General features: G+C 52.3%; 7 protein-coding genes across 7 annotated transcripts; 3 read left to right on the plus strand and 4 right to left on the minus strand.

The window, feature by feature from the left end:
• Positions 1-3,111: 3,111 nt before the first annotated feature.
• J4E84_001428 (uncharacterized protein) lies at positions 3,112-3,873 on the minus strand (the record flags this gene model as incomplete). The annotated part of the gene is made up of 1 exon (XM_049384060.1): positions 3,112-3,873. One exon carries the CDS (start codon positions 3,871-3,873, stop codon positions 3,112-3,114), a length of 762 nt encoding a protein of 253 aa, XP_049249578.1.
• Positions 3,874-7,558: 3,685 nt separating this feature from the next.
• Positions 7,559-8,208, minus strand: J4E84_001429 (uncharacterized protein; the record flags this gene model as incomplete). The annotated part of the gene is made up of 2 exons (XM_049384061.1): positions 7,559-7,629; positions 7,683-8,208. The coding sequence occupies 2 exons, from the start codon at positions 8,206-8,208 to the stop codon at positions 7,559-7,561; spliced, it is 597 nt and encodes a 198-aa protein (XP_049249579.1).
• Positions 8,209-8,846: 638 nt separating this feature from the next.
• Positions 8,847-9,856, plus strand: J4E84_001430 (uncharacterized protein; the record flags this gene model as incomplete). The annotated part of the gene is made up of 2 exons (XM_049384062.1): positions 8,847-8,912; positions 8,963-9,856. The coding sequence occupies 2 exons, from the start codon at positions 8,847-8,849 to the stop codon at positions 9,854-9,856; spliced, it is 960 nt and encodes a 319-aa protein (XP_049249580.1).
• A 392-nt stretch (positions 9,857-10,248) lies between these two features.
• Positions 10,249-11,214, plus strand: J4E84_001431 (uncharacterized protein; the record flags this gene model as incomplete). Its single annotated transcript, XM_049384063.1, has 2 exons — positions 10,249-11,160; positions 11,209-11,214. The coding sequence occupies 2 exons, from the start codon at positions 10,249-10,251 to the stop codon at positions 11,212-11,214; spliced, it is 918 nt and encodes a 305-aa protein (XP_049249581.1).
• Positions 11,215-11,676: 462 nt separating this feature from the next.
• J4E84_001432 (uncharacterized protein) lies at positions 11,677-13,383 on the plus strand (the record flags this gene model as incomplete). The annotated part of the gene is made up of 1 exon (XM_049384064.1): positions 11,677-13,383. The coding sequence occupies one exon, from the start codon at positions 11,677-11,679 to the stop codon at positions 13,381-13,383; it is 1,707 nt and encodes a 568-aa protein (XP_049249582.1).
• A 237-nt stretch (positions 13,384-13,620) lies between these two features.
• J4E84_001433 (uncharacterized protein) lies at positions 13,621-14,679 on the minus strand (the record flags this gene model as incomplete). The annotated part of the gene is made up of 1 exon (XM_049384065.1): positions 13,621-14,679. One exon carries the CDS (start codon positions 14,677-14,679, stop codon positions 13,621-13,623), a length of 1,059 nt encoding a protein of 352 aa, XP_049249583.1.
• A 433-nt stretch (positions 14,680-15,112) lies between these two features.
• Positions 15,113-16,062, minus strand: J4E84_001434 (uncharacterized protein; the record flags this gene model as incomplete). Its single annotated transcript, XM_049384066.1, has 3 exons — positions 15,113-15,609; positions 15,656-15,855; positions 15,914-16,062. The coding sequence occupies 3 exons, from the start codon at positions 16,060-16,062 to the stop codon at positions 15,113-15,115; spliced, it is 846 nt and encodes a 281-aa protein (XP_049249584.1).
• Between the last annotated feature and the right edge of the window lie 5,266 nt (positions 16,063-21,328).

Raw genomic sequence — 21,328 nt, forward strand, 5'->3', positions numbered from 1 at the left:
TATTACTATGGACTGGAAGGGTAGAAGCCTCATCTATCTGATGAACCGATTCAAGCTCAAGGAGGCACACATCAGCCGAGATCGTGTCTATTCACTACTTGCGCTTTGCGGCGAAGGGAAAGATCTACAGGTCGACTACAAAGCTACGGATCTTACGGTAGCAAAACATATCGTAAGATGTTGCAAGAAGTCGTTCTGCTTGTGCGCCACCAACCTGGTTGCATTCATTCTACAGCTGAAGTCCCCGGATCCGAGCGATGTGGCTTGGAACGACAGGCTCTCATCGTTTGCAACGATGACGCTACCTATCGTCTCGGAAGACTTTCTCCGCGCCTCGTGCTCAAGCGAATCATATCATAGTTGCTATCCAAGTTGCGACGGTACACAGCAATCCCATTTACCAGGCTTCGTGGTAGTATCGCCTTCTAGTAAGCTACTATCGATACGTCTCTATCTGGGCAGAATATGCGAGTCCTACGAGTATACTTTCGTCAAGCTTGACGAGGTAGCTCACGTTCCGGGTTTCGCTGGCCGATGGAGTAGAAGAGTACGCTCCCGGGAGCTGGAATCCACGGAGCTCACCGTGCGACCCTACGACTGCTCCTTGCGATTGACGAACGACAAAGAGAGCTATAAAGTGAGGTTTTCTTTCGATTTCCTTGTAAAACTCGCCCAACTTGATCGAGACTATCGCAGCGGGCTATGCGCCCGTGTAGCGAATGTAGGGACAAAATCGGCGTCATCTCATGACGGCCCTGCGATGCGGCTGCTCTCCTCGCGTCGTTCGCGTCACGCACGGGTAAACTAAGCTAATGACAATATGATGGGTTGGTTGTTAGCTACTCTTCCAGCGATGAAAATCAATTGTGGTCCGTCGACCATCCTAACAACATCATCAGTGCACACTCTTGTCATCATATCACACTTGCGATTGGGGAACCTGGAGCTCTTAAGGTCATGTTTGTGAGGTAAGGAAATAATTTTGTCTACGAATCATTGGACAAGAGCATGCTTACGTGCAGCTACGTACCTCTGCACTGCCCCGCTCGCGGGCTATGCCATTTACCTGCCTAGGCTCCAACATCCCATAGTTCTCGTTCACGCACACTCCACAATCCATGATCGCGCAAACTTATTCGCTCGGTGTATCTACATATATTCAGCGCTGAACAGTTCGACGATGACAAACCATGTCCAACCAAGCTTCCACAACGAATCGCAGCCGCAACCCTCAGCCGGAAGATTCGCGTACGCTCCCCTCGACCATCGCAAAGCATCAATCCGTCTCATTCGCGTTCTTCCGACAAGAACTCTCGAAGGTCATATCAAGTGCGAGATCCGTCATGCATCCATCGACGACTCCTACGTCTGTCTCTCATATGTCTGGGGAAAACCAGGGGACGAACACTCTATCTTAGTCAACGGCGGGATCATGAGCGTACGATGCAATCTTCACAGCTTCCTCGAGGCTGCTACACAAAAAGATCGACTTCGAGGACAATGGTTGTGGATTGATGCTCTGTGCATTGATCAAACCAACGTTGGGGAGAGGAATCACCAAGTACAGCAGATGGGCCTGATATTCTCCAGCGCTAAGGAAGTCATGTCCTGGCTTGGGGATAGTGACGAGATCGCTGCCTATCTTCAATGGATCGGGAGCAAGCACAAAGAGAAGAACGTCACCTCAGTTGCAGACGATTGCCCTCATTTTGGTATGGTGGAGCGGAAAGGCCGGTCTCAATTTCGCTACTTGGAATACTGGACTCGTGCTTGGATCACCCAAGAAGTAGCACTCGCGAAACGAGTCATGCTATGTTCTAGAGATGCAGAATGGAATTTTGCGTCACTACCTCAACATGAAAGTTACCCTGTAACGATTACCAGATTGCTATCTTCTACACCAGGGCAACTACATGGTCGAAGTATCATTTTTCTGATCCGGCAATTTGCATTCAAGCGATGTCAACTCCGTCGGGACATCCTTTACTCGTTGCTCGCTGTTAGCGGAGACGGATCAGACCTTCAGGTCAATTACAACACTACTTTGAGTACGCTTGAGTCCGACGTTCTCAGATCATGCAAGCGATCTTTCTGTTTGTGTTCTGTTCACGTTGTTGTCAGCGTACTTGAGGCTGATTCGTACACGGCCTTTGACTCCTGGGAATCTGACATGACGTCTCCAATGTGGTCTGTCCCGACATCGGTCAAGTGTAAAGCCCCGCACCTCATAGTTGAGGACGCACCACCGGAAGAAGCATCAGCGTCATCGTCACGTTCTCCCCCTACCTTGGCAGTGTACGTTCCAGGACTGGTAGGCTGCATTGACATCTATCGATGCTGTGAGACAGTTTCGACGCCTCTCGCATACCTGAGGCTACCTTTCTTTCGTGATACCAATTCATCGGACGGAAATCACGAACCAGACGCGTTGGGTTTCGCTCAACAGCTCCCGGGGTATGACTTCATATCCGTGTTTATCGCTTCCAGCCAAATCTGCAAGTCCATGAACGGTCCTGACTTTGAGCTTATGTTCAGCAAACGTATGATCAGGTCCGCATGGTGCTGCCAACCATTAGTGGAGCTCGATGATTGCCTTCTGATAGTTTCCGAAGACACCTGCACAGTATATTTCACGCTGAACGGTCTACGCAGGATCGCGTTTAATTACTGTTCCATGACGAGCGAGGCAATATACCCTTGCGATCGTAGCAACTTTCAGGGGACAGAGTCAGCTGCGAGTCTTAATACACAAGTGCTGACACTGTTTCCTGGCACTTTTCCACCGTGGTCGTATCGTTCAACTTGTGAGCATACCAATGAATCACTTGATGAAAATTGCCTAATGATCTGTTGCAGATTATGGTCTTGTTGCACCAATTTGTTCCTGCCATGTTAGGGAAAATAATCCGTTAGCACGTTAGCGACGCTAAAAAAAACTATAGCTTCAGGATATATAGAGTTACTTAGGCTATTTACGCACTACCTCTTCTTTATATAAGCGCTAAGCCTATATATAAGAAAGTCTAGCTATAGTAAAGTATCTATTATATAACGCGTTTACTTACCTACTACAAGTAACGTTAGATTGATGACAATGTAGCCACATTGCCATCACCAGGGCAGCGTAGTTCCATCCCAATTCTGGAACGTTCCCGAGATCGACCTCTCCGCCTTATCCAGCGTGCTCAAAACCCCACCCACACTCTGCTCAACAGTAATAGCACCCGCGGCCTTCAACGCCTCAGGCGGACCCATAGTGTTCCCCATATCCGTCACCACCAAACCAGGATGCGTCACGTACGATGTGAGCCAAGGCTCCTCGAAATGCATCCTGTTCACAGCCCAGTTCAGTGCAGCCTTGCTAGATCCATACGGGCTGAAGACCTCTGGGAAGCCAGCGAGACCTGCTTGGGCACCCATGCTGCCGATGACCGTGGAGATGGCGAGGAAGATGGGGTTGCCAGACTTGCTGGCTTGGAGAAGCGGTTTGACGGCCTGGAAGAGGAGGATGGGGCCGATGGTGTTGACAGCGAAGTGGTCGCGGAGTGCGTCGGCCGAGGTGTTGACGATAGTGGTTCCCGAGTGCGCGATTCCGGCGTTGGCAATCACGATGTCGAGAGAGGTGATGCCATGCTCGGATTTGAGCTGAGCGACAGCATTCTTGGGGTCTGCTTCGGCGGATGAGTCGAGCTTGACGACGATGAGTTTAGAACCAGAGGCCTTGGACAAAGACTCCAGTGTTGGGGTGGACTTGGCGACGTCTCGAACTGCGGCAATCACAGTTGTGTTTTGGCGTTGAAGCAGGCTTTGGGTGAAGCCTTTGCCGATGCCGCGGTTGGCTCCGGTGATCAGATAGGTAATGGGTGAAGACATGGCTTGGTTTGTGGTGGCTGCTGTGATGATGTCGAATGTGTAGCAATTGGTAGAGAGCTGTAAGGTTATGATCCACACGATACACCTCTTCCTTATGTAGGCTCCGACCTGGAATAGAAGAGATGATAAACCCCGAGGCCGAGCATGCTTAACAATCTCTTGGTTCTTTCTGGCGTGCTCGTGCTGGTGAGGAAAAGTTCCATACGAATGATGCAATTTGGCCAGAAGGAGAGTTTGTTCGTCCGGTGCTGAGAGATACGGGCGCAATCTGGTGAAACACCTAGACTGATCAGTCGACCTCGGGATCTAAGCATGGCCCGGTGGGTGATTAGTGAACGTGGAGATTTCTGGTAGCCGGACCGATGCTTAGTGAGCCCGGCCATCCTAGACTAGTCAGTCTACCACGCAACATCTTCATGAGTTACGCTGTCTGATTGTAGCCACTTCTGCCTCTTGATTATAAGTTTTGACATCTTTTTCGGCGTGAGGAATGAGAGATGGCAAAGGGTGAGCAGTACATGATAGCGCATGTAGTAAGGCAAAGGCGACCTCGGGAACATTGCGGACTATCCTCCGTGAACTAGGCGTCGCACCTGTTGTTCGGCGGTATTCGGGGGTACGTTGACCTGCTACAATATACGGCACCAGCTATCGCGCAGGCAATGTTAATGTTTCAAGGCGGGGTTTCTCTGCAACTATGTTACTTCCTAAGGACTAAGGTCGAGACGAGTGATTACCCATGCATTTCGGCATGGAGGTAGGCGGCGTTAGCAGGAGCGGCTGCCGAGGTTGCCGAACCTTGGCCGAGTCGAAGCCGTCCACGGTGCCCAGGTGGCTTTAGAAGCGATTTCCTTCCATCGCTTCACCTCCTTAACTACGTATGAACACACGGGTTGACTGCTCTCGCCGCTTATCGATGCATTGCGGGGACTGTTCAGTACTCGCTGCTACCTTGATTAGGCTTCATGACCCCCTGCCACCAACAGGCATGCATCGCACCACGGACCACCTGTAAAGCTACCATACGGGCATTTACCTTTGTTCGAGATCTTTTCGAGTCGTAGGAAAAGGTTCGGACGCAGTAATGATAGTTGATGCTGATTGGGAAATGCGCAGACAGGCTGTTGCTATGGGCTTCCAGCAGCCTGCACTGCCCCGCTCGATGCGATGCCTCAGGCTACAACGAGCAGCCACTTACTGGCAACCTGTTTAAAAGGACACGTCTATTTTGAGTTGCGCTTTCTTCTTCCATAATTTACCATTTACCTGCACTTCTACTAAATTTGAGCTCAATACCTCCGCACTGAAATGGAGACAAGCCTGCCGCCGTCGGCCAATCAGAGTTATACATCTCCCACTTCATTGCCAACATATTTTAAGCACACACGTCTCAACCATCACGCGCCTTCTATCCGTTTGGTCTACCTAAGACCCTCAAAGTCGTCAGACGGCTTCATACAATGCCAACTACGACATGCTTCGACCGCGAGCACTTACCTCTGCCTGTCCTATGTTTGGGGCCCTGAGGAAAGCTGCAAATGGATTCTCGTAGATGATCAGCGGTTTCGCATTCGACAGAACCTGTACGACTTCCTGGAACAGACAAGGCAGAAGGCGCAGTGGCAATCTCAATGGTTCTGGATAGACGCCATTTGTATAGACCAGAGTCATGCTATCGAGAGAAACCATCAGGTTAAGCAGATGGGAGATATCTTTGCAGGGGCAGTGCAGATCGTAGGGTGGCTCGGTATGCATGAGGGAATCGTCACCTTCTTAAAGACATCAAAAGTCCTGAAGGAAACAGCCGAAGCTCGACAAAGGTCGTCGAGAACATGGAGGCAAAGAGCAGGAATTATAAACAAGTGGAACAATCGAGGCGTTGCGCGTAGAAACACTGTTACATTCCGCCAATTCTGTTACGCTGAATACTGGGATCGTGCCTGGATCACTCAGGAGATCGCCCTTGCCCGCCACATTACTTTCATGGCCGGAGAGACAACCTTAGCAGCAACATCAATTTCTTTCGACCTTGACGATACCTGCAATGAGCGTGTTGCTGCACTAGATCCAAGAACCACACCAGAGCTTCGAGGCAGGAGCTTAATCTACCTCATACAACGGTTCAATAACAAAAGATCGGGCGTGGCACGCGACCGTATCTTTTCGCTACTCTCATTGTGTGGCGACGGCTCAGATATGCTCGTGGACTATAAGGTTACGGACGCCGAAGTGGCTATCAGTGTTCTGGGTTCTTGCAAACGCTCGTTCTGCCTCTGCTCGATAGGCATAGTCACATCGGTTCTGGGAGTTCAAGCACAGCTGCCGTTCTCAGCAAATGCCTCAAATTCGCATTCAGAGTATGCATCGATAACTCTACCGAAAAAAAGGCAGGCACCACTGTCTCATGACTCCAGGTGCGCACCATATGTGCGATATGAGCAATATCCAAAACCCTCGTCCTTCAAGCTGTGGGCCAATCTTCTTTGCCAATCATACTATGGAGACCTTCAAATATATATCGACCCCCTCGGGACGCCATATTCAATTTCATATCAGTATGAGAACCTGGAGTGTTGGCTCAATATCTCGCCTGGAGAATGTCGAATTTCACACAACGACTCGTCTTGTACTGCAATCTTCTCTCTGCCGCTTCTGTATAGAATCATGAAGTTTCATCGACCACTCCCGCTGTGTTGTGAGCGAGTGACTAACGAAGGAACAACGTCGTCGTGGCCATCTAGTCGGCCTGCATTGAGTTTGTGCGGCTGAGAGATGTTTGTTATCATACATTAATACATTTTCTCTTTTGGATCAACGCCTACTCATAGGGTGGATGTACTCTAGGCTCAGCGTCAACATGTACCTATCACCATTCATCTATCAATACATCTTTTCTTGGTGTTCTCATCCCTTCCGGATAGACTCATGTGCAGTGTATTCCTCATAATGCTTCAGAAGCAACTCGTACGACTCATTTATCGTCCACCCATCCCGACTGACAAGACCTTGCTTCGACCTCCACTAGTCGGCGCCTTCGTCCCAATTTCTCCTGTCGCGGAGATGCTCTCGTATTTCCTCACGTGTGAAGGATATAGGGCACAGCATAGCATCGTTGATCTCATTCCAATGCCTGCCACCCGTCTTGTTGGCGGCAATCTGCTTTGATTCGGGGACGTTCAACTTATTGTATCGCTCTCATAAGCGTTTATCTTCGTCCCAGAGCCAGCGGCCGCTGTAAAAGCGGTAGAAATGCTCGCATCCATTGTTTGAAGCGCTTGTGGTGTGGTTGTGACGACCGGAGACTCGTTGGCGTCCAAGCTGCGATGATGAGAAAGCAGCGGACCTTGGAATACCGCTCACAGGGCGATAAATATAGAGCAAAAAAGACATGGTAGAGGGATAACCTGCGGTCCATGCGGCGCCGTTGTTGACGTTTATTGTTCACTGCTCTCGCATTCGGCGTAGCAAGCTTAACGAGTGCCTCAATCCTTCAGAGACCTCTTGGTTCGTCGGATGAGCATTGACAATAACCTTCAAGGGTGACAATCGCCAGACTGCCAGGAACACAATATCGCATTGTCAAAGTCTATGTCACTCCAAGCCGACTGAAGATCGTCGCTGTCAGAAACTCCGTAAACGCCATGCTTGCTCATATCGACATTATCCTCCGTCTCCGCATGCCACCCTATTCGTCGTCGAGTATCGAGCTGGCCAGCGGACCAAAGAAGGGTACTTCGTATCGATCGAGAGTCGCAGCTGTCCACATGTTAGCGCCTGGCTCCATTCTAGCATGCACACCTTGGACCCACCATCCAGATATGCCCTCCAAGTCAACCACCCTATCCCCGCCACATCTCCGATGAATAGCACCCAGGAAATAAAGCTCGACCAGCTGAATATGATGTGCACCACAAAGACGAAGGCGAACAGCAAGCTGCTTTGCCATGCATGGAACCGTACATAGTCGCTTTGGTGCTCTAGAACCAAAAGTAACACACCACCCGCTGGTGGTAGTAGAAGGTATGCCAGGCACGCTTCATAGTCTAGTCGCCAGCCCAAAGACGTTGTGAACATGTCTACATCCTCGCGGGAACGGCCGAAGCCTGTGCTCCGCGAAGGCTGGTCCCATGCTATGCGCTCTGTATCGGGTTCTGCGGGCGGCGATATGGGCGATTGACCTTGGAAGTAGTCATGCTGTTCGTATGCGCGTGTGGTGGGCGATGTGATGTTACGTGTGCGGTCGATAGACGTCCTCGGCGAGTGGACGGGCGGTGGAGAGAGCGCGCGTGACGATTCGGGAATGTCTTGGTATGGGGCGAAGTTGGCTGCCATCATAGTTTCGCTTACTTGGAAGACGTATGCAGTATATGAGGAGCTTGTCGCTCAATTCCTGGGTATTGCGAAGTTTGGTGCAAGAGATAGGGCTGACGCAGAGGCAGGTGTAACCGGGGCTGTGACGTTTGGCAGGGATCCGAGCTCGAGATGGGCCGGGGTTCTGCCGTTGGCACGTGAATGATCGCTTTCGGCCATCTCCGCAGTGTCACTTCGCTGCAGGAACAGTCATGCTGTGCGACGTCTCTAGAGAACGACGGCTCACACAGCTCTCGAGTGCTCTGCAGTCAACAGCATGCTAACACAAGTGCGACGAGTCAAACCGTGAGTAAAGGGGGCCGGTTTCCCTGTCGCTGGCCCGAGGTCGTACTCTCCTTATGTCACAGGGACATCAGATTCCGCCTTGGGTCAACCTTTATCTCGCCATGTGTCGTCCTACCTCACTCCACATCCTGTACGGTTGGAACCACGTATAAAATTGAACGTTGAAGCACTTGTTGGCATTCATTCACACCGCTCACACTGCACTTCGGTAAACTTTGCGCTTGTCCCGTCGTTCCCCGAAACTTCAACGCCACAGAACACCGCGTTGTCACACTTCAACTCACAAACCCTCTTACAACCTGAATACATCCGTCAATATGTGTATCGCTATACTTACGACCGCGCACCCAGACTACCCATTCATTCTACTCAATAATCGAGACGTACGTTTGTTAGGCTTCAGTGTTTCTCTCTCACGACTAACGCAGATCAGGAGTATCTTCACCGTCCAACGGCAAAAGCAACATGGTGGCCATCTCCAGATACGCAAGTCCTAGGAGGCTACGATCTACACCGCCCTGCTCACGGCACCTGGCTAGGTGTAACTCGCCAAGGCCGAATTGCAGTATTAACCAACTACCGTGAAGAGGACCAAACCATCGTTGAGGGAGCGCGAAGCAGAGGACTGATTCCAAACGCTTGGCTGAAGATTGACCCAAAGAAAGGGGAGAGCACAGAGGGTTTCGCGAAACGAATGATTGAAGAGGATGGTGTTGAAGGTGTAGGAGGTTTCTCGCTCTGCTATGGATTTATCCAGGATGTCATCAAAGAAGAAGGAAAAGGCCTAGCAATCGTCAGCAACCGCACTCCAGACGTTCACGGTGTGGTCCATCTCCTGCAAACGCCAAACGAGACTCGAGCTCTCAGCAACGCCGCCTACAGTGACCGCAGCTGGCCCAAAGTAACAAACGGAGAAGCTTGGACGCGCACCGCTATCGCTGAGTCCGTCGCCGCCAATGAGTCCCGCGATCAGCTCATCAATCGTCTTCTTGACATCCTGACCACGGACACCATGCCCCGGCAGAAAGAGAATGAGGAGTGGGACATGTATCTCAACCAGCTCCGTCACAGCATCTTCATACCGGCCATCGGAAGAGACCATCTTGAGGAGCACAAGATGCCTGCGCATGAGATTGGCGACTTGGTCAAGGCGAAGGCGGTGGATGCTACGAGTGGGTGCTATGGTACACAGAAGAACGTTGTAGTGCTCTGCGATAAGGAGGGTAATGTGACGTATTTCGAGAGGACGCTGTATGACGGCGACGCGAAGCCGATCGAGAAAGGCAAGGGCGACAGAGTATTTGAATTCATGATTGACGGGTGGTAAGACGATAGCGGTAGTAGAGTCTTCATCGTATTCACTTCCAGCTCGACTTGAAACATCCATATGCTCTATCGATATTCCGTCAATCGTCACCTTTCTTCCTACGAGGCCATTGGTTCCTAGTAGCTGCCTTTTCGATCTCCGAAGTCGTATTTCCTATTACAAACGCGTGTGCGAGACGCGCCCACCTTGGTCGCTCCGTTTGCACTACGCGATTGGTCCGTGCAGCCATTCCCTCCGTTGCTACGCCTGACCACCCCGTCAACAACAACAGCTTGTCTCCTCAGTTGACCTTGAACGCAATCATCTCGCAACAACCACTTTTGGCCGCTTCCAGCCCGTATCGGCAATCGCTTCTCCTACTCCCACGAACTCATCCTACCATAACCGCTACCATGTGTATCATGTGGTTCGTAGTGCACAACGACGGCCCCCGCGAGCACCTTATCGACTACCTCCACTGCGGCCATCTCGACTGCCCTGGAACGCTGGAGTTTCACAACAAGTGCGTGCTCGTAGAACCCCGCGCCGACTGTGGAGAGTGTTTGAAGGCAGACGGTGATCAGGTGGATCAAGAGGTATGTGCGTATTCTGCTATTCCGCATTGCGAGTTGGCGTACGTAGAAGGAACGGGTTGGGTCAAGGGCGCTCAGGAAGAGAATGTTACGGCTGGAGGACAGAACCAAGAGGAGGAGGATGACGAGGCCGGCTCATACCACAGCTTCCGAAGCCTCTCGGACGTCGACAGCATCACATCACACTGGCGTCTGGATCCACCAAGGCGCGCCCGAAGGAACGCTGAAGCTCCCCAGGAGATATCGCCAGTACCAGCTCCCCACGCTTCCCCAGCAGCCGCAGAGCCATACGAAACCCGCTCCGCCCACGACCCACACGAAATGCAAGAAGTAGGCTCGCCATTCCACGAAAATGGCTCCAACCAAGACCCGAACATCCCAGATGTTGCGGATCCATCCTTCACCGACTCATCCAACACACTCAAGCACCGCCATCTCGTCAACGGCCAGCTGAAAGAGCTGAAAAGGCTTACCAAGCGCATGTCTCGCCATCGGCGCCAGAACAGTGGACCCGGGCGCCCACAACAGCGTCACGGACGTCAGAACAGCCAGCTAGCTGGTAATGTAGCCGCTCCGCATCCTTATGGGTTTGCGATGGGCGGGGACGTGGTGCCGCAGGGCCTGCCAGGAGGTCATGTGCCGCAGTACTTGGGAGTGCCTCAACCGGGCCAGGCGCCGACGTGGGTCTGGGGACCGGTTCCGCCGCCTCATCTGAGGGGGATATATCCGCCTGTAAGTTATGTTATATGTCGATCTAGCGATACTTGCTGACATGTATAGTTCTAGGGGTTATGAGATGATGGAGGATATGTGGCTGTGTAGGGAACCGAGAACGCTCCGGAGGGAGATGGGATGAGATGGTGGTAGATTTTGTATTGCACTTCTGTTTTGTAAGAATGAAACGTTTACCCCAAGAAGTCTACATTGCCTTGGTATGTGGTTGAATGTCGCTTTTCATACTGATGTAGGCTTCTTACCGCACGATGGAGGGAAGATGAAGTTGGTATGCACGTGCTTTGTCTTGGCACGCTACAGGTGACAGGGAGTTAGTGACGTCTTGTAGATCTTTCGGCAACTCTAATCAACAAACACCGAGCCGCAGTTCAACCCTCACACCCGTTCTCGCGACAATCTGACCGCACTTGCTGTCCCGTGTCATATGTTCCAGAGAGCAGAGCCATAATCTATACCCTTCCTGTTCGACCGATCACGCGCCTTCCCGATCCTCTTCGCGCACATCCAGCCGCCATGGCGTCTCTTCCGCCTCAGCGCCCCGCGTCGCAACATAGGCCATCACCTCCTGCCGAATCATCGTCCTCACAGCAGGAACGAACAGAACGGACGAATAGCTTCTCTGGACAGTCGGTAGATCCACAGACGCTGCTACTCAATACGCCATCTACACAGTCAGCCTCTTCTACGCCGCAGGAACAGACCGAGGTACCCACACAGACCGCCGCGCCACAATTAGAAGAAGACGACGAACCGCGAAGATGTTGGATCTGCTTCAACGACGAGACGGAAGACGACGAAACAACATCGGAGTGGAAGTCGCCTTGCGCCTGCTCACTAGTGGCGCACGAGAGGTGTTTGCTGGACTGGATAGCGGATATGGAGGCGCCCAGTTCGCGGCGACGGGCTGGCAAAGCGGCAGGGCAGATATTATGTCCCCAGTGCAAGAGCGAGATCAGGATAGAGCGGCCGAGGAGCTACGTGGTGGACATGGTTCGGGGCGTTGAGAAGCTTACGGGTAATCTCCTGCTTCCGGGCTTCGCACTCGTCACAGGCACAGCGCTCTACTCGACACTGACGCTATCCGGGACGGCGACGATATACCAGATATTTGGCACGCAAGATGCGCTACAAATCCTTGGCCCGCTCTACGAGACCCCGAGTCGGTCGGTGAACTCGGTGACATTGCAGTGGCTGGAACATCTGAGACAGCACTGGAGGCTAGACCTTGGGTTACCGTTGATTCCGACAGTTTTGGTTGCAAGCCGAACGTCATTCGCCGACTCCTTCTTACCCTTCCTTCCGCTCATCTTCTTCGTTAGTTCCGGACAACCAGGCGATGATATGCTACAACTACAATGGCCTCCGAGCGCCGCTTTCACCTTTGCCGCACTACCATATCTTCGAGGGTTCTACAACGCATACTACGAGCGTGTATGGTTACCAAGAGAGCAGCAGTGGCTGAAGGAGATTCAGCCCCGAGCTGGCGAGGATGTAACCGCAGATGCCCAGGTACAACATGATCACGACCATAACCATGACCATGGGGGCGACGAGGATGTGATAGAAGAAGTAGAGATAGAACTCGACTTCGACATATTCGCAGACTGGAACAACAATGGCGAAGCCGACAACGATGACGATGACGACGACGCGCACGAACATCCCCCCGTACCCGTCGCGCGAGGCCCAGCGGGACCAATCGACGCTCCCCCACAAGACGATCAAGAGGACGCCGAGATGCCTGATTTGGTCGACGTCGAACCCCAGCAACACGCAGCACCTCCACCCAACATCCCCATGCAACCCGCCGCACCCCGACCCCGACGTGTTCGACGCGAACGTGGCGTAACTTTCTCCACCACCTCCCTCGCAGATACCATCCTCGGCGCCCTCATCTTCCCCACCATCGCCGCCGCTATGGGCGAAATACTCCGACTCAGCTTACCCAGCTCCTGGGTTACACCTCCTACAGGCGCACCCGCGACATCCTGGCTCGGTGGCTGGATCAACACAGGAGGAAAGGCAGGTGGCGTGGGCAAGCCAACTGGCTTTTTGCAGACGCGCTGGGGCAGGAGTGTGGTCGGTGGATGTATGTTTGTTGGGCTGAAGGATATGATTATGCTATATGTCCGGTGGAAGACGGCGCAGAATCATCGGAAGAGGGGCATTGTGGATCATGATAGGAAGAAGCCACGGGGTGGTGCTAGGGCGTCGGCTTGAGGTGCTTGGGCTTAGGTGTTTGAGATTTAGAGTGAGCTCAGGAGTACGGGTACATGATGATGGGACGAATGTGTTTGAGCATGTTGTGGAGTTGACCTATTCGTAGGGTCTACCATTTGTATATTACACTCAATCACACTAGACTGATATTCCAGTCACGCTGAACCATAAGCTCTCAAATCTTCTCAATCAAATATGAAGCACCTATCCCAACCCATTCTTCCTCCTATCCCGACACTACCCAAACCTCTCCTTAGCAATCCTCCTCAAAAACTCCATAGTCCCCGCCTCCTTCTCCCTCCTCTCACTCAACCTCTCATTCCTCTCCGCCTCCCTCGCCCTCGCAATCTCCTCCCTACGTATCTCCCTCTCATTCTTCTGCCTCTCCTGCTCCTTCTTCTTCTTCTTATACACGTCTATCCCGTCGTCGCCCATGAGGTCTGACTCTGGTACGTCGACTTCCCCGGCTTCTTTGGCGTCGCGGAAGGAGTTTAGGGTCGAGGTTACTTCGCGCTTCTTTTCGAGTTGGCGGTCGCGGGTGTTGGGGTCGGCGCGGGGGATCAGGTCGTCGAGGGCGGCTTTTTGGGATTGGCGGTCGGTTTTGCGGGCGTGGCGGAGGGAGTCTAGGTAGTGCGATTGGGAGGTTGTGAGGTCTGAGGAGACGAGTTCGTTGCGGAGGGTTAGGTCGTCCATGTTGGGTATCGTGGGTCCGTGGCCGCTGTGCCGGGGGAGGTTTGTAGGCGGTGCGGGACCGAAGTCATCGTCGCTTGCATCTGAGACCTCCTCCTCTCCCTGCTTCCGCGCATAGCTAGGCGACGCCCTCCTCCCAGCCACCCCAGGAGAAATCCCACGATACATCTGCACCGTCTCCGTCGCCGTCTTCAACATCGAAGGATCATACCAACTCCTCGCTAGCTCCCCCCGATTCCAACGACTAACAAAGCTCTTCCATCGCCCTTTTATTTCCCGCTCATCGAGGCTGTCGAGTTGGATGTTCTTCTGGATGTCGAGGTAGGATTGGAAGAGCGGTTTGTAGTCTTCGTAGTGGCGTTTTGATAGTGGCTGCGCTTTGTAGGGTAGGTCTATGGGTCGGGGTGCGGCGGGTGAGCGAGAGCGGTGCCGCTTGTGGCGGTGGGTGTCGTCGTCGCGACGGGGGGAGCGCGAGCGGTGCGAGCGATGCGAACGGTGGTGTTTCTTGTGGGCGCGCGGTGAGCGAGCGTCGGGGTCGGGATGAGAGTGTGACTGTGGTGGGAATTGCGCGGTGGAGGCTTCGGGTGTCTGGCTGCGGCGCGGCATGGTGGATGTTTGGTGTTGTTGAAAGTTAATGTGGAGATGAAGCGCAGAAGTTCATATGTCATAGCGGGCCGCTTCCGCGCCGTGGATGCACCCCATGCAAGGGAAAAGCTGAACACCCTAGAATCTACATCGACGTTACGCCTCCAAATTTGCTCATTGTTGGTCTGATGTAGGATCTAGGCCTGTTCAGTCTGTTTCTTGTATGTAGTGGATGCACTCTCGCGACCCCGGTTCGCTCTTCGCTCGATCAAATCCATTCCATTGCTTCATTCTCTCATGCCGACATGGTAATGGATAGAGTGCGCTTTTAACTCAGACTGCGGTCTCGTCCTTCGGGCAGCTCGTTGAGATGGTACTTTGGTATACGGTATTATTGCGATAGCTTTGATGCTGTTCGCTATGCCGACATGGTAGACAACCTTGGAAAGTCATCTCATACCATTCCCCACTCCCCGAAGAAGACATCCCACCCGCGAGTCGCCCACTCTTCGGAAGTAACATCTACAGACTCCCAGCTGGGGATACCCAAACTTCCCGACGGCGATGGTGAATGATCGAAGAGATCTGAACCGTAATCAGGTTCAGGATTCGGAGCATTGTCGCACGGATTTTCCAACTGCGGCTCCTCGGTGGCGAGGAAGCCGCTCAGCCCTAGATCGACCAGTTTGAACGTCCATGTTGTCCAGGTTTTGCGAGCTTTCTTATACTCCTTGGTAATCCATCTTATGGAAGCAGCCCAAGTTGCAGGAGGAAGGAGATTGAGATGCAGGTGACGTTCAACAGTACCCATGTTGCGGTACAAGTCTTGCAGTGCGGGCGGAATGAGTTCATCTTCTAGATCAACGGCACACCTAGTAGACATCTCATCCGAGGGAGCGGCCGCTGGCGGCGAGCCCACTTGTATGTGGTCAGGTAAACCGGGCTGGAGGCCTCGGAAAAGTCAGCTTAGGATCAATGCGTTGATGGACAGTCATACCCCCGTATCTGCGATACTCGCTCCTCCCGAACTCGCGATCAATCTTCTCATTCGACTGTTCAATGCCATTGATGGAGACAATACTGCTCTTTCCTTGACGACGCCTCTCTTCTACTGCGCGGTTAATAAGGCGCCATTCGTCTCTTGTGCGGTTCTTCCGTATGCCCCATATCTTCAACTGGCGTTCGTATTGCGATTCACTGAAGCGGAATTAGCTTAAGTCTGCATGGCAACCTCTGTATGAATCTGACTGCTAACCTCGCGTACAGCCCATACTCTTTCATGATCTCAGCCACCCTGCTCAGAGTTTCATTCTTGTCCACGAATAACGCTTTGATCCTGCATCGGTGCTGCTCCCACGTACTGAGCGGGATTCGGGGTGCATATGACTTGGCTTGCTTGGGCATGAGGACGACAAGAATTGTAAGATGATTGTTTGAGGAAGGGTGTGAGGAAGAGGCCGATTCAAACATCAAACATCAGCAAGAGGAGGTATGGTCAGCAAGCATATGATGCACTTCAACGTACCTGCCCATGAACCAATTGAACAAAACCTGGAATGCATCACGACGCGAGCGATACCGGTTTGAGAGTATCCATGTCATCATCCAATCAGCAGAACCTTGAATCCATAGCCGAGATGCACGATTCATGGGGTCATTCGATACTCTGCCGGTGAGGGTTTGGAGGGGCGGTGCAAACAACCCGCGGCTCAACCACCAATAAGGCAGAACCTGAATGTAGGCACAGTGAGGAGGCCCTTTCATCAGACGACCAACGGACGTATCATGCTGTGGCGTCAGTATGCGAAGCCAAATTGTGAGTTGGCTTTGCATGCGCGATCGTTCCAAGCTGTTTGAAAGCGTTCACGTGGGGTAAAGACGTAGAAGCCGAGACGAGAAGTCACCTGGCAAGGCTGCCCGCCTCGTGCATGATCACGTGGACTCATGGAAAGCCTTCTCATCCGGACACGTGTATTACACGGTCACGTGATTATGTGGCGCATGTACACATGGTAGGAGAATCAGCGCGCACGGGAAAGATGCAGTGCGCATTGATAGGTACGGGGTCGGTAAAGATGCAAGTATAGACGGTCACGTGTAGTCCCATCCTAAGGAAGGACTGATTTCCCAGAACCCACGATATGTGGCTATCCTACTAGGGTAGGGATGTCAACATTCGCTAGCGCGATGCGGGGCCTGGGTAGTCTGCAGGGGCCTGGGTAGTCTGCAGGGGCCAAGCCTCCATGAACTCTTCCGACGGCATGATTGGGAGTTACATGCTCGCTGGAGCCAGTAGATAGAGATATCCTCACCGACCGTCGTCTTCACGCATCAGCGGCTGTGCCAGAGCGGATGCATATGCACAATATACGACCCTAGCCTTCATGGCCCCAACTCTCAAGCCTTTTGACTGGTCCTTTCCCGCTCCTTTTCTCCTTCGTTTCACTTGTCACAACACTGCTCTCTCGCTACTGGTTCGCTAAACGATCCTCCTCCGACCGCCTGCCACAATTCCCCCACCCCCACATGAACGGTAGCCATCAACGCTCTTTCGAGCCGGCCAACCCTTCGCATGGTGGCCAATGGTAAGCCCTTACTCGTGTGAAGTCGTGTAGAGTTACCCAAGAAATAAGCGTAGGGCTGTACACGCCGACGCGCCAGAAATCGATATATGGTACCTAGGTAGGAACGTAAAACATGGAACTTTCATCTCTGAACCTCTTCTATCACAATTGATCAGTATCTCTCGAGAATTCGAAAATCCATACACGATTACTCCACTATCTGCAACACTGGACGAGAGGTACTCGCCGGTGTCCATTGTGCAGCGCAATCAGAGACCGACATGTCGACCATATCCAACGAATCTATCATCGCCATCGTTAGTCTAGTCGCAACATGTCCACCCTCCTTGGTTCTCGTATGGCATCTGCTCAGGCGCAAAAGTCGTGTTCAGAGAGACTTCAATGGTTTGTTGATATGTGTCAACGATCACTATTCATTGCTGACATCTTCCTAGATGACGAGTTATTTTGTTCAGTCATCGACCGAAAGATCATCAAGCACGTTGACGATACCCTACTTAAACCCACTCCTACCTACCTCTCCGGACGATAACCATCACTCACCTCGCCGATATGGACTCAAGAACGATCCCACAAGGCTCTTCCACGACCTAGAGGCAAAGCTTGCTTCTCTCCCCAGCGCACTAGAAACTATCGAAGGCCCGAGTGGCAATGGGCCGAGTATATCGAAGAATTGGGAGTAGTCCGAAGGGTTTTGGCGTAGAAACAGACGTTGTTGACGATGAGATTCAGGAAAAGCGACGTACAATAGAGAGACATCATGATGATGCCACCAGGCCACTCATAATACAGTCCCGTCTCCCTGAGCCTTTCCATACAGAGTATAGTGTTCATTGATTTGGACCAGGCTTGCGATAAAGCCTGATCGATTCCCACATTGAAACTGCTTAGGACAGTGCGATCGCGTCACATGCGCCGGTGGCGGCAGTGCATGCCGCGTGCTGTCCATCAGTCCGTGACAGAAGTGCACATGCTAATGGCGGATGATTTTCCAGAACATGGCTGTGATTTGAAAGCCGTTCAGCGTCGTCGTGATGTTAGGGTCGGGACGAAAAGCAGTTGCGATGTGGGCCTGTTGACAACTGGCGCTGCGCGGGCCGCTTCGGCCCCGGGGTCATCTCACTTGCGCAGCCTCCCGAGGTCGGCTCCACTTCCTACCTTCCTGACACCTGGCAGCGTCCGTCGCGAGTTCAAGCTGATAATTCACGAGCCCTCCTTTGCCTATCTGCCCCTACCAATGATTTACTACCCTACGATCGCATGCACGATGAGAATTCCGCAAGGTAATGCATGTCAGTCCACGATCTGCGTTGCGAAGGCTCAAATGCTGAAGTGAGAAGGACACCAGCTTGGATAGCATACCTATCGCTACCTAAGGTTACTACCGAATAATGCATTCGTACCTGGCAACGTTGACCCAAGTTGACGAACCACCATGACGCTACATACAGGCGAAGATTGTAGAGGTTTTCTAGCCACAATCGCTTTGGGCTCCAGGCATCGGGACACAACGATCGCATATGTGAGACATGGGTTGCACCGCCCTGCGTCATGAAAGAACGCTGGACGCAGACGCGCCACTGCACCGCCCCGCCATCAAAAACCACAATATAGTGAGGAAGCAATGCGCAATCATCGAGCCGACCACTGCACCGCCATGCATCCTAATAAACCGCCGAAGGACGAGCACGGAAGAACGCCCAGCGGACTTCTGGCGGATGCGGGTTCGCGCGCTCGCCCCGTCCCAGCACGAGCCTCCACGCTACCTCCACCAATCTAGGCCGCGGTGCAGATCTCTGCGATGCGTTCCTGTCAACGCTGAGTCTTATTAGGTGTATCAACGCCGTGCAGATGCCCATGGTCGCTGGAACAGATATCGGGCTAAGCCCGCTGCTTCTGAAACGTAGGTTCAAATGGAGAGTAGGGAACGGCCAGGAGGCCGCCGGTTCCTCATAGGCTCGCATCTTGCTAGCTTCCAAGGTTGAGATCATTTCACGCTTCGCAAGAACGTAGACGACTACGGAGCTGAGCACGCATCCCAATACTTCAGGCAAGATGGGCTGGGAGCTTATACACGTGTTAGACTGCTCAGCACACGTTTATAACATCCCAGCCCGCCGTCTTCAGTGGTTCTCTCCAACTGGCAGGACGTATCTCAAGCGGAATATACAACGGCGTCGATCTCGTGCATTAATCGTGTATTCAAGTCTTCCTACCACAACCTGTATTCAATTCCTCACATTATCTCACGCATAAAAGAACATGTTGTACCTATCCAACGGAGACATAATCGCTCTCGTTACCCTCGTTACAACGTGTCCCCCTTCGGTTGCACTGCTATGCCATTGGATCAAACGATCTCGTCCTAACAATGGAGTCTGTCGGATTGGTATGTACATCTGACTGTAGCCCTGCAGTATATAATTCCAGCTGAACCACTCTAGATGCCGAGCTCGCCAATAGCCCAGCTCGGCCAAGCATCGGTGATGTCGTCGAGGGCCAGGTCGACCTTCTTGTACCTCGACCTGATCTTGCTCATGTTCATGAGCGTCATACGCTGACCTCGTCGGCTACCCTTACTCGCGACGCAACATAACACGACGGACCGATCGTTTACGAGAAAAAGCTAAATCTCTGTGGTTTATTCATTGCGGCTGCTGGCTTTCAGTCATTGGGTCATTGCGAGCCAAGTGATGTTGCGGCGCAAGAGGTGCACCCGAATAGAAAAGGCGGAAGGCCATACCACCATATCTAGGGATGAACGCGCCAGGAGATAATCGGAAGGGTTGTACGCATTCCAAATTCGCTCAGAAGAAAACATGTACATCGGGGTTGGCTGATATATGATGGCGTACCGGACGCAGGAGTCGATGCAACTTGAGATCGCTGGATGAGGGGACATTCTTCATCGCGGATTAACGACTGCATCGAAACGAGCCATACTATCCTATCTCTCAAGCTTTCGCGAAGGAACAGTTGTTTCACTCGAGATTAAAGAAGACAGTGCACGTCGCATTGCGTATAACTCTACCTACGTAACCATATTATGGGTATTCAAGGCCAGCCAAAAAGCGAAAGACATTCCACATTCATGAGTCATTCAAAGTCACTTCGATGAATTCTCAGGGTCGTGAGGGCGCCTTGGAAGGTGGCTGTGACGCCGTGGGCGGCTCGCTGACGTGGCGGTGGCGGCTCGCTTCAGCGCAGGGCGATGGCTGCTCCCCAACTATACGCGTACGTACCTGACCCGGGGCCTTGATCACCGCGCCTCGTGCATTACTGCACACATGTATGCTTCCGTTCAATCACCATCATATTGTAATCTACCGCAACGAAGGCAACTCACAGTCCGGATCCTCTGTGCGATAACACATGGATGTGAGACAATTGTTTGCAAATCACCACCCATGCAGCGAGACATAATGGCGCGTACGAGGCCATAACCAGTACTGCCGACTTTGAGTACCATAAGGAATAGAATCATCTCTTCGATATGATTGCTCAGCCCTTGTACAGCAAACCCCGAACGACCGAGTTCATTGGTGCGTTTCCCTTTTTGCTCGCAATGCCACAAACCAGCGAGGGGTGAACGTCACAGCTGGTGCGTTGAGTAGGCAGTTAAGCAAAACTGAGGGTGCTTCAACGTCAGATTCGCCGACTCCGATGCGTGGCTATGGTCAGCGACGCTGAGCCAATCAAGCATCACGGCCTCTTCCTCTTCAGAGGCGAAGATTTGATGTTCTGCGGTACTATTGGCTGCATCGAAGTAGCCTTCTGCAAGCTTATTGGCTGCAGACCTGCAGGATTGACCGGAATGTTGCAGTTAACCTAATCAGTCAACCTCATTAGGATGTCTGAGAATCACATACCTCAATATTCATCAGTGGGGGCGTTGATCTCGTTGTATAATAGCTCGAGTCCCGGTGCAAATTTCAGAACATCTAGCAACTAAACATACACAACATTAGCACCGATCTTGTTTTTAATCTGCAGGTTTGAGCAACCCATAGGTCAATCAGCATTTCTCCGACAGTCGCCGCTATTAATCCCGACGCAATGATATCCAACGAATCGATCATCGCAAT

This window comes from Alternaria hordeiaustralica, assembly GCF_023758085.1.
Source record: "Alternaria hordeiaustralica strain BMP 2776 chromosome Unknown scaffold_1, whole genome shotgun sequence".
Classification (NCBI taxonomy): domain Eukaryota; kingdom Fungi; phylum Ascomycota; class Dothideomycetes; order Pleosporales; family Pleosporaceae; genus Alternaria; species Alternaria hordeiaustralica.